This window comes from Lactuca sativa, chromosome 2 (assembly GCF_002870075.4).
Source record: "Lactuca sativa cultivar Salinas chromosome 2, Lsat_Salinas_v11, whole genome shotgun sequence".
NCBI classification, from domain to species: domain Eukaryota; kingdom Viridiplantae; phylum Streptophyta; class Magnoliopsida; order Asterales; family Asteraceae; genus Lactuca; species Lactuca sativa.
This window is the reverse complement of record NC_056624.2, coordinates 170,370,317-170,383,499: the sequence shown is the minus strand read 5'-3', so window position 1 is coordinate 170,383,499 and position 13,183 is coordinate 170,370,317. Positions and strand designations below refer to the sequence as shown.

Sequence of the window (13,183 nt, the reverse complement as noted above, 5' to 3'; positions counted from 1 at the left end):
ACTATTAGAGTGTGCTTGAGAGATGCAACATTGAAAGTGTTAGTGTGAGCTATTTATTTTTCTAGATCTAGTTTATACATTTTTATAACAGCTTTTATAATCAAATACATCTCTTAGACACCCAAATCACCATGTTTATTGTGTTCTTTATAATTCTGCATGTCAAACCAAATGCTCATAATTCACTACACTATAACATTGTTGTATAATGGAAATAATGTTAAAATATGGTAATGACTTATAAAAAACATTTTGATTAATTTAAGCATTTTCTTAATCTATTTTGTATAACACATTAATGTAAGTGTGCTGCTATTATGGATGGAAGTTTTAAGAATAATATTCTATGTAAAGAAAATCCATGTATGTTACTGTTATGGTCTTACAAAATTTATATGTAATTGTTATTTAACATTCATATATGATGATCAATTTCAAAAAGAAATAGTTAAAATTAAAACCCAAAGAGTTATGGAATGGTTTCACAAAATTTATTGATACAGATAAACATGTTAACGATAGATGGCTTAGTGTATCATATGTGCAAAATAAGTTTGAATCTATTGTTGAAAACTGAATACGTTTCATGACCACATACATGATGAGTACATGTTTCAAAGCACATATCAGACATTGACATATCACAATGAAGAATATACTCTAAAGTTCTACATATGATTAAGGTTTTTTGAATCATGCATGAAATGATGGCTACAAGTTCAATGCACAAAGTTAGCATGTAGGACCGTCATCTTCATCCTCGTTGGATAAGGTTGGAATCCTCAAAATATGGTTCACACGAACGCCGTAGTTGATTTCGTGGAGTGTCGCAAAACCTTAGAGGTCTCTCGAGGATTTAGTTTCATATTACATTCAAAAGTTGAATTAATGAGTTGTTACAAGGTTTATCCCAACATTAAAATGAACTATTTCAAATGCAAGTGTAACCATTTTGTAATATTATGGCGAGAAACATATCTAACCTCCAACAACGAACGTGGTCATTGCTGCTTACGTTCGACCTTGATGCGTATAAGACGAGCTTGAATCGACCACCATCACCACACCAATATTAGGAGAATGGCAATGAGGAATATTTGGATGACGATAAGTAGATATACTATTAAACTTTGATTGCTATAAAAGAACATTGTATAACATCAAATGATAGTATTGTTATATATAAATTTTTGCGTTGTTTTATACAGTCTTTGGAAGAATAATAAAAATTAAATTTCAAAAAATACGACAACATGTCGTTGTAGATGTCGAAAAGATTTGCCAATGATACACTTTATAGCGACGTCAAGTCGTTATAATATGCCCCAACTATTTTTGAAAGGAAGACCTATGGACATGACATGCCGTCCTTATCTTTAATTTTTATTTTGTTCTTAATTTTTAATGTAACGACAAACGCTATAAAACATTTTTAGCAATAGCTAGATTAATTCTAAAGCAACGACATGTTGGAGTCTATACACATTCAACGACGACATAAGTCGTCATAGTAGAGGCTGTTTTCAATAGGGATGAGCAAGGAAAGCCAATTCCCATTTCCCAAGCTCAAACTGGTATTGCACCGAAACCATACAATACCCAAACCAAATACATGCATTTAGTAAGGTATTCATTTCCACTTTTCCAACCACTTTCATTTCGTACTACCGGTTCGGTACCCAAATATTTTCCAAAATCCCAAATCGAACCAAAAACTAAAGAGGCAACAAGATTTTCTAGATCTCTTAACCCAAATTTCAATCCATTGCTTAGATTTGAAAGATATAATTATACAAAGCATTACACCGTATACTAAAAGAATAAACAATTATATTCAATCTTTTCCTTCTAATTATACTTCGGAGCATGTAATATTTAGCTTGGTCAAAGATGTACTGAGAACTAATGAATATTCTTAATATTTAAACATCAAAAGAAAAGGTCAATATGAAGTTACTATAAAAAGCAATATATTGTTGTGTTTATCAAAAGATTTAATTATAAAGATAAGGATATGATGTGATATATACAACATAATGGACCAATGGTTTACTAAATATGATTTCCAAAGTGGTCGTATAATCATTTTTCCTAGTCCCGAAACCGTAAACGAACCGGTAACAAATATGTATCGGTATTTAATACTAGATTTCGTGTCAAAAAAGCACATCCCTAGGTTTTTGTACTACATGAGAAGATAAGAAGAATCTACCAACCATCCTGTTAAAAGAGTAGGACAAAAACTTTTCACCTTACAAAATTAGAAAAATTATACTATCAAGGGTTTGATTTAATTTGTCCGACGGCATATATTTTACGGATTTGGTTTTGTAAGAAAATGATTACGTGTCTTTAACACCACAAAGGGGTCTCCGTCTATAGTGATATATGCATGTTGTAAAACTCAATTTATGTGATAAATATATAACGAATTAACGATCAAGAAATATTGAACCCTGAGTTAGAAAATACTCGTTTACTTTTCATATAAAAACAAAACAACCATAAGTTTAGTTTGAACCATTGATCTTGAAAAGCCCTACACCAATCAATTTTGATGCCAATTCCACATTGTTTAACTGCAACCACATGCAAAGCCTATGGTCTTGAAGAGACTGATCAATCTTGGTGCAAACAAAGGTTGGTTTTGGTGCTTAGAGAACGCCTGGGGGTTTGGAGACAATGAAACTGATACACTGCACTTGACGAACGTTGTCAAATCCAATAACACGGATGAAGGCATTGGGGTACTCCTTCTTGCATTCTTCAACCTCCTTCATGACCTGAGCTGAGTCAGTGCACCCGAACATAGGCAACTTCCACATTGTCCAGTATCTTCCATCATAGTATCCGGGGGAATGGTGGTGCTCACGGTAAACGAAACCATGCTATTATAAATACACACCACAAATATAAATATTTACTCACTTTACAATTAATTATGTTTTGTTTATATTAATCAATTAGTTAATAAAATTAATAAAAGGCGATTAAAAGAAATAGACCTCCAACTCGAATTCCAAGCAAGGAACCCACTTGTTGCGGAGAAGGTAGTCAATTTCCTTAGACAATGCGGCGTCGGACAATGGTGGTAGGTATGAAAGGGTCTCGTACTTCTTTAACCCTATTGGTGGCCACACCTGTATCACATAAAATTTGGTAAACTGATTCACATTCTGATACTGATTAGAATACTTAATTATGGTTTATCCACCATATATATACCTTCATGCATTGCACTCTTCCACCATTGCTGGGGAGGGAGGAAAAGTCGTTGTTAGCTTTCTTGGTGACTGGGAAAGTGACGTTAGACTTGAGACCAGTTAATGGAGCAGCCAAGCTGGCTTGGGTGGCGGTGGTCCGGCTGACAGTGGCGACAATGGAGGAGGAGATGGACGCCATTTATAAGTAATTTGCTGCTCTTCTCTTAGTAATAGTTAGGAATGGACTTCTAGAATCCAATGACTGATTTTAGTCCCTATTGATGTATAGGTATATATAGTACTACTTGCCATCTAACGGACAAAAACACATATATATCTTGATTCTAACGTATGGTGTGGCTGATGACATTACATGCATCATGTCCACAAAGATTTTAAAAGGATGTAATGCCTTATCATTGAGTAATTAACCATTTAGTAACGTATGGTGCATGTGGCTGATGATATCCACTATTTATTTATTTATTTATTTATTCATTTTTAACAGGAAATTTAATCTAATCTTATACTACTCCTAAATTCACATTTGTCTCAGACCAGATTTGAACCCTCAACCTAAAAAATAAATGACAACACCTGATACCGTTGGCTAGAATGTTCTTCCTCTCCATCTATCTCATCCTGTATCTTTCTCTCTCTCATCCTCTCTTTCACATGTTATCACGTGTTCATCCCTCTCTCCAACTTCTCCCCGCTCCAACAAAAGAGCTAAGGTAATCATTTTGTTTTTGTAAAAATTTATTTGAGTTTTTTTTTTTTTATTAAAATTTATGATATTTTTGTTGGAATAGTGTCTAAGGTTGCAACTAAATTAGACAAGTATTTGACCCGGTTGTGCATGATTCTTTTGGTTTGCCTTCACTATAGCAACTTGACAGGATGATTTATTATGAGAGAAGAAATATTATTAATATATTATGAGAATAATATAAGGAATAATAATATTATTATTTTATTAATATAAGTCATAAATTAATTAGAAATTAATTTGGTAACTTAAAGAGATTAATTGAATAAAGGGGCATAAACTGTCAATTGTATGATAGTTGTACTTTGGGCTATAATCCCTTATGGATAAGGGGTGGACGATTTCTAGGGCTAAGGATGGGCTTAGAATTCGTCCAAGGCTTATCATTAGGGTATTGGATTCCTTAGGGCCTAAGTTATCCAATTAGGGTTTAAGGATGAAACCCTAGGAGCCTCACTAGTATAAATAGACCCTAAGGGTTAAGGAAATCAACACTCTTGTAAGAGAAGAAACCCTGGCCGATTTTCTCTTCCCTTTCCACTCTCTCAAACCATCCTCTTGCTAGTTGGTGTTTGTAAGCCATTAGAGGAGTGACAATTGTGACTCTAAAGCTCCAAGGACAAGAAGATCAAGCAAGTGATTCAAGGTAATCTTCTAATTCTGGTTTCTTATTGTTATTATACTCTATTAGCCATTAGAAGTCTTGGATTCAATGCATGTTCAATTAGAGAAACCTAGATCCAAGCATTAGGGTTTGTATGTGCACATAGGAATGTTCATATGGCTAAAACCCATCAGTGGTATCAGAGCCTAGATTGGTTTCTATTGAATTGATACATTGGTTGCTTGTTTGATGCTTGCAAAATTCGAATTTTGTGTTTCTGCCTGATGGACTCCGCGAGTCCCATAGTGGACTCGGCGAGTAGGCTCGACTCGACGAGTCCATTGTGGTACTCGGCGAGTCCGAGCGTCAGAAAGAGCTAATTTCGGGATTTCTTGTTGTTTATCTTTTAGATACTTGCCTTAATCATATTAGGTCAATATAAATCCGATTTTATGATATATATGAGTATATTCTTGACCTAATTGAAGATATTTATCAATTAATAAAATATTTATTTCCTTATGTGATAATTGATTAATTAAATTGGTAAATTGTCTTGCAAGAAATTATTAAATAAATCAAATATGGATAATTATGTGATTAAATGTTAATTTAGATTATTTGTTATTTGATCCCCTATGTTTTGAAAAGTTTAAAACTTGCCCTCAAGTTTTGAAATTTATGTTTTGTGATTAAAAGTTTAATTTAGACAATTTAAATTTCAAACCCTAGAATTTTACAAGTTTAAAATTCAACCGTATACTAATATAATATTACAAGATTTATATATATATATATATATATATATATATATATATATATATATATATATATATATATATATATATATACAATGAAGGCACCATGTGAATTTGCATGGTAATTCACACCCACTTTGTGATCCTCGGTATCCCAGTCACAAACGAGAGGGGCATATCGAGATTTAAACATGCCATTGAAAAGTTTCAATGTATCTCATCCAAACCTAGGAATTCTCAATACATTTAGAACTTAAAGTTATGTTTTCATGGTGGAGAATTAGTGAATCGTCATTCACTTACCTTCAAATTGTTTGCATGTTAGATTACGGCATCCCTTTTCTAATATGTAAATATTGTTGTTGGATCCTAACCCTAATTTTCTTATTGGGTGATTATTAGGGATTCAAATTCTAATCTATCTTTGTCCTTTCTATTTTTTAGATGTCGAACGCGAACAACGCTGCTGCTAGCTCGTTCACATTGACGAGCCTTTGCCAAATGGTGACTTTCATGGGACGAAATTTAGCGAATGGATAAGATACATTCGCACAATTGCTCGCTAAGAGGACAAAGAGTATGTCCTCGATGAGAAGCTCGAGAAGATCAACCCAAAAATCGCTACTCCGGCTGAAATGACTGCTTTTGAGACTCATGAACGTGATGCAACGAAGGTTCATTGCATCATGATAGCCACAATGAACGCTGAATTCCAAAAGTCCTATGAGGACATGTATCCGTATGAAATGCACCAAGACTTGTTGGAGAGATACCACCAGAACGCGAGGCAAGAGCGTTACGAGATTTTCACTAACATGATTTCCGCAAAAATGGGTCGTGGAGAATCTCTAACCGTACACCTGCAAAAGATGCAAAGGTATGTTGATCGTCTTCGCAAGTTGAATGTTGACTTTGGGGAAGACTTGGCGATCGACATGGTGCTTCACTCTTGCCTCCGTGTTACAATCAATTTAGGATGACCTACCACATGAACAAAGAAGAGGTCACCATAAGTAAGCTCCAAGGTCTCCTTAGGGTTGCTGAAAGCAACCTCAAGGACAAGTCTATTGCACCCACTCCCAATCCACCCGCTGATCCTGTTTTGGCCATTGGGCAAGGAAGAGGCAAGAAGAGGAAGGCTCCGTCTAAGAGCCACCGCAAGGGAAAGTCCCGAGATGGTTCCTCCTCTAGTGGAACCAAAGTTGATCCCGCTAAGCCTAACCCTAACCCAAAGGAGGCAGAGTGCCATCATTGCCATAAAATAGGGCATTGGAAGAGAAGCAGCCCAGAATACTTGCAAGCCATAAGGGAAGGAAAGATCAAGCCGTCTTTCGCAGGTATATACACAATTAAATCTAATGATTCATCTCATGCTATTTCTTGGGTCCTTGATACCGATTGTGGTTACCACATTTGTTCTGAATTGCAGGGACTAAGAAAAAATAGGGATGTGGAGCATGGAAGAATAAATCTAATCATGGTGAACAGAAGATCGTCGCCTGTGACCAAGATTGGAGTGTATTCTTTAGTGCTTAGGAATGGTTTATGTTTAGATTTGAACAATTCTTGCTATTCGCCAGAAATGGCAAGAAACATCATTTCATTTCATGGTTTGTTTAGACAAGGATTTAGATTTTCTTTTAATAATGAGAATGGTTCTATTTGTGCTTATCTAAATGGTGTCTTATATTTTGAAGCAATACCATGTAATGGAATTTATGAAACTGTTATGATTGTAGATAACCTAGGAAATGATGTTTTATGCATTGATTCTTCCAATGGTATGGATAGAGCATCCTTGTGGCATTGTCGTTGTGGACATGTCAACAAGAAGCGCATAGCCCAATTCCAAAAGGATGGAGTGTTGGAGTCATTCGACCTTAGGGAAGATGACACATGCGAGTCTTGTTTGCTTGGAAAGATGACTAAGTCACCCTTCACTAGTACGTGTGAAAGGGGTGAGGGTCTATTGGACCTCATACATACCGATGTATGTGGACCGTTTAGATCAACCACGAAGGATGGAAACCGCTTCTATGTGACTTTCACCGATGACTATAGTAGATATGGGTATATCTAGTTAATCAAGCAAAAGTCAGAAACGTTTGAAAAGTTCAAAGAATTCAAGAATGAAGTGGATAATCAATTGGGCAGGAAAATCAAGATGCTTCGATCCGATCAAGGAGGAGAATACCTAAGTCTTGAAATCCATGACTATCTCAAGGAGTGTGGAATAGTTTCACAATTGACACCACCTAGGACACAGCAGTTGAATGGTGTGGCAGAAAGGCGTAACCGAACCTTGTTAGACATGGTCCGCTCTATGATGAGTCATGCTTCACTACCTATCTCATTCTGGGGTTATGCCTTAGAGACTGCCGCCCATATCCTTAACCGAGTCCCTACTAAGAAGGTTGCCAAAACACCTCACGAGATATGGACAGGGAAAGCTCCCTCGTTAGCACATATAAAGGTTTGGGGTTGCGAGGCTTTCGTAAGACGAGATACTCACGGCAAGCTTGAACCTCGTAGTGAGCGATGTATTTTCATCGGCTACCCGCAGAAATCCTTAGGATATCTCTTCTATAGACCGAAGGACAATGTTGTCTTTGTTGCGAGGAGAGGAGCTTTCCGAGAGCGAGAACTCATAAGACAAGGAGACAGTGGGAGGCAAATCGAGCTTGAAGAGATTCAAGAGTCGATAGATGAAGGAACCTCTACCGCTGGCACTCAACCCGAGGAGGAAACTCTGGTTGAACCGATTGACAAGTCCTTACCTCTTAGACGTTCCGAAAGAGCTAGAGTTCAACCCCAGTTTTATGGTTTTCATATTACTACCGAAGGGGACACGTATAATAGTGATGGTACACTAATAAATCTAGATGAACCTAATAGCTATAAGGAAGCCATGGCAGGCCCGGAGTCTGCGAAATGGAAAGAGGCGATGGACAGCGAGATCCATTCCATGTATGACAACCAAGTTTGGAATTTGGTTGATAATGTGCCTGGACGTAAGACCGTTGGGTGCAAATGGATCTTCAAGAAGAAGACTGACGTGGATGGAAATGTACACACATATAAGGCGCGATTGGTTGCAAAGGGCTTTACTCAAACTCCCAGAGTTGACTATGATGAGACCTTCTCACCAGTTGCGAAGATAAAATCTATTAGAGTGATGCTAGCAATTGCCGCATTTCATGATTATGAGATTTGGCAAATGGATGTCAAAACCGCTTTTCTTAATGGGAAGTTGACTGAGGATGTTTACATGGCTCAGCCAGAGGGTTTTGTTGATCCGAAGCATCCAAATAGAGTGTGTAAGCTTGAGAAGTCCATTTATGGACTTAAGCAAGCGTCTCGCAGATGGAATCTTTGCTTCGATGAGAAAGTCAAAGAGTTTGGATTTGTACGAAGCGAAGATGAATCATGTGTATATGTCAAAGCCAGTGGGAGTATAGTAAGCTTCCTCGTTTTGTATGTCGACGACATACTACTCATAGGAAACGACGTCCCGACTCTGCAGGAGGTTAAGTCCTGGCTCGGGAAGTGCTTCGCTATGAAGGACCTTGGAGAGGCTTCCTATATTTTGGGAATAAGGATAGTGAGAGAACGAAGTAAGAGACTAATAGGACTTAGTCAGAACACTTACTTAGATAAAGTACTAAAACGTTTTAGTTTGGAAAACTCGAAGAAGGGAGAATTACCAATACAAAGTAATGCCAAGTTGAGTAAGACTCAAAGTCCGAGTACCGAAGCTGAAATAGCAGAAATGAGCCGAGTTCCATACGCTTCCACAGTTGGCTCAATCATGTATGTTATGACTTGTACTCGCCCTGATGTAGCCTTTGCTTTGAGTATGGTTAGTAGATATCAAGGGAACCCTGGCAGAGCCCATTGGATTGCGGTCAAGAATATCCTTAAGTACCTTCGGAGGACGAAGGAATGGTTCTTAGTTCTCGGAGGGAGTGATGACTTGAAGGTGCGAGGGTATAGTGACGCTAGTTTTTAGACCGACAGGGACAACTACCGTTCGCAGTCGGGCTGGGTCTTTACCCTGAATGGAGGAGCAGTAACTTGGAAAAGTTCCAAGCAGGAAACCGTAGCTGATTCAACGTGTGAATCAGAGTACATTGCAACGAGCGAAGCGTCGAAGGAGGCAATATGGTTGAAGAACTTCATCAGTGATCTTGGAGTTGTATCTCCCATAAAGGAGCCCATGGAGATTTTCTGCGATAATGAAGGAGCGGTTGCCTTGACCAAGGAACCGAGGGATCATGGTAGATCTCGACATATCGACAGAAAATATCACTTTATTAGACATCGTGCAGAAGAAGGACAACTTGTGGTGAAGAGGATATCATCAGAAGATAACCCAGCAGATCCGCTTACGAAGGGACTGAGTAGGGTTAAGCACTTGCAGCATGCTAGGAGTATTGGACTGAAGGATGATATTAGTATAGATTAGATATTATTAGAAACGTGTAATAGATAAATGTAATTAACATTTGATGATTAAATTAAAAGAGTATTATTTATGAGTAATGTTACTGTCTTATGTTAATTGTTTAACTATTGTTTCACTTTGCATTTTTTGACTTCCAGAATAATTGAGTTTATTAAGAATAATCGAATTATTCAAATTGTCCACAATTGTTCGTATGTTGGAAGTAGGTATGAATGAAGATTGTCATGAATTGATGTGTAGATTGTCTAAATGGTATTAGACATAGCAAAAGTTTGCTACAACGTTGATGAGTGCTTATGAACTAGTTTTGAGCATTGGAACAGACCCGCGCTTGCTGTAATCACCTTATGGAATATGATAAAAAGAGTGATCGCAAGACGATAATACATATAGTCTTAAAACCTAGATATATGGTTTGTTATATGTTAATTGATTGTTCATTGATAATGCGAAACCGAATCAGTAACTTGATGTTATAAAACGCATAGTTGATTAATGAATAAGTAAATGCATATAAGTAGAAGTTTATTTGTTACTTTTATCCTAAGAGGGTAAAAGCGATATCTCGGCCACTCGATGATTTGATTTGACTTATGTGCCGGGACCGGTCAGAACTAAATTGATGTGTTCGATTAAGTTCTATGTCAAATGAATCTGAAATCGAGAAACCAAATGCTAGAAAAATTGGTTCCATAGAATTGTCAGCATGATATCTAAACAGAGGACTATACGATCCCTTATCTGAAGGACAAGATTGATTAGATCAGAGTTTGACAGTGTCTTTGAGAGATACGATTACTAATCGGATTATACTTGTGTATATAGTTACTAGACTTATCCAAGTGGGAGACTGTTGGAATAGTGTCTAAGGCTGCAACTATATTAGGCAAGTATTTGACCTGGTTGTGCATGGTCCTTTTGGGTTGCCTTCACCATAGCAACTTGACAGGATGATTTATTATGAGAGAAGAAATATTATTAATATATTATGAGAATAATATAAGGAATAATAATATTATTATTTGATTAATATAAGTCATAAATTAATTAGGAATTAATTTGGTAACTTAAAGAGATTAATTGAATAAAGGGGCATAAACTGTCAATTGTATGATAGTTGTACTTTGGGCTATAATCCCTTATGGATAAGGGGTGGATGATTTCTAGGGCTTAGGATAGGCTTAGAATTCGTCCAAGGCTTATCATTAGGGTATTGGATTGCTTAGGGCCTAAGTTATCCAATTAGGGTTTAAGGATGAAACCCTAGGAGCCTCACTAGTATAAATAGACCCTAAGGGTTAAGGAAATCGGCACTCTTGTAAGAGAAGAAACCCTGGACGATTTTCTCTTCCCTCTCCACTCTCTCAAATCATCCTCTTGCTAGTTGGTGTTTGTAAGCCATTAGAGGAGTGACAATTGTGACTCTAAAGCACCAAGGACAAGAAGATCAAGCAAGTGATTCAAGGTAATCTTCTAATTCTGATTTCTTATTGTTATTATACTCTATTAGCCATTAGAAGTCTTGGATTCAATGCATGTTCAATTAGAGAAACCTAGATCCAAGCATTAGGGTTTGTATGTGCACATAGGAATGTTCATATGGCTAAAACCCATCAATTTTTTGTGGAAGATTTCATTTTGTGATTTTTTTGTTTGGTAAATGTGATATATAAACAGGTAAATGAAATTAAAATAACAAGACTTTTAACGGCGATTTCAGAATCAGTTAATCGCAATCACAGGATATTCGCCTGCGGGATCAAACGTCGGTTGGTATCCTTGCCGGAAGTGCTTACTATGTATTGGAAGATGGGTAATAATGATTGGGGTAGAAGGAGGAACATGCATGGTGATACTAGGGTTCAAGATGGAAGACATCATGCAAAAGGTATGGTCCTTAATTCTAAGATTTCGTCTTTCTTTATCACGAACTTTCCCGATTCAGTACAAGTAGTTGACTTGTGGTGGGTATGTGGTCGTTTGGGTAATATAGTGGATGCTTTTATATCCACTAAATTGTCCAAAAGGGGGAAGTGATTTGGTTTTGTTAGATTTTCTAATGTTCGTAGTGAAGATCGAATGATCAAATGTCTATGTGAGGTCTGGTTTGGGACGTATAAGATGTTTGCTTCATCTCCTCGATTCAAAAAAGAGGACATTAATCCAATGTAGGAGAAAATTGATCTGAAGACTAGTGACAAGTTTGTCTATAACTCACATGTCTCGTCTTCTTTAAATTCTTATGCAAATAAAATATCAACATGTTATCATGGTTGGGGTAAATCTAAAAAGCATACGAATGATGCTCAAGATCTGGAAGGGGAAAATGGGAATAAATCTGTTGAAAATGTGCATTATACTCACTCTGCAGCCTCGGTGAATGAAAAAATGCAGATAATGTCCCCAGTTCAGTCCTGTTCAGAACTGCAGGCAAGTCCACGTCCATGCGAGTCTCCAAATCAAATAGCAACAACTCCTAATAAGATTGTCCAGCAGCCTTCACGATCTTCTGAAACAACGCCTACTATTCCTATTACTGATCTGTCGATGCAAGCTTCTAATGAGCAGAACTTGGTACAGGCCCCGATTATTCCTCATGATACTAATCCTATGAATAATGTTTCACATATTGCTCATATTGGTTTTTCGGGGGGGGGGGGGGGGGGGTATGCTCGGATGTCGGGGGTTGAAGTCTCGGAGGATTCGTTGTCACATCCTCCAGGTTTTTCTGAAAGGATTAATGGTGATTATAATTTGGGTTCAGATTGCTGTGTTAGTGAAAATTTGGGTACTAAGGAAATAAAAAAGATGATGGCAACGGGTCAAAAAGTTGGTTTTAAGATGGATGGATGTTTGGAACAAGTTACGAGAGTGGTGAATCGGGAGGGAATTATAAAACAGTAATTAATGAATTGTTTGTCTCTGAATATCCAAGGAGCAAGTTGTTTAGATAAGAGGGGATGGGTGAAATCGTTATGTCATAAATTTAAAATTAATGTTTTAGCTGTTCAAGAAACGAAGATGGAGCTTATTGATTTTTTGGTGGTTCGTTTTTTTTGGGGAAATGCTTCATTTTGTTATGCGTATTCTCCTTCTCGTGGCAATGCGGGGGGTATTCTCGTCATTTGGGACAAAGATAGGTTTAATAAAAAAAGGGTCATTTCATCGGATTGGTTTGTAGCAGTGGAGGGTGTTTGGATTTCTTCTGGGACAGAGGTTGTTTTTGTTTCCGTTTATGCTTCGCAAGGGACTGCTAGTAAAACACAACTGTGGGGAGAGATTGGTCAATTGATGAGTTCTTGTTTGGGGGAGTTTGTTATTATGGGAGATTTTAATGAAGTTCGTGATGAATCAGAACGTATGGGGTCTCAGTTTTATCCTGCT

The 13,183-nt window shown here is 37.2% G+C and overlaps 1 protein-coding gene across 1 annotated transcript; it reads right to left on the bottom strand.

Annotated features, from left to right (window-relative positions):
* Nucleotides 1-2,461: 2,461 nt before the first annotated feature.
* LOC111908252 (ribulose bisphosphate carboxylase small subunit, chloroplastic-like) lies at nt 2,462-3,480 on the bottom strand. Its single transcript, XM_023904083.3, has 3 exons — nt 3,226-3,480; nt 3,006-3,140; nt 2,462-2,888 (listed from the first exon to the last, which is right to left on the bottom strand). The coding sequence occupies exons 1-3, from the start codon at nt 3,400-3,402 to the stop codon at nt 2,655-2,657; spliced, it is 546 nt and encodes a 181-aa protein (XP_023759851.2). The 5' UTR covers nt 3,403-3,480; the 3' UTR covers nt 2,462-2,654.
* Between the last annotated feature and the right edge of the window lie 9,703 nt (nt 3,481-13,183).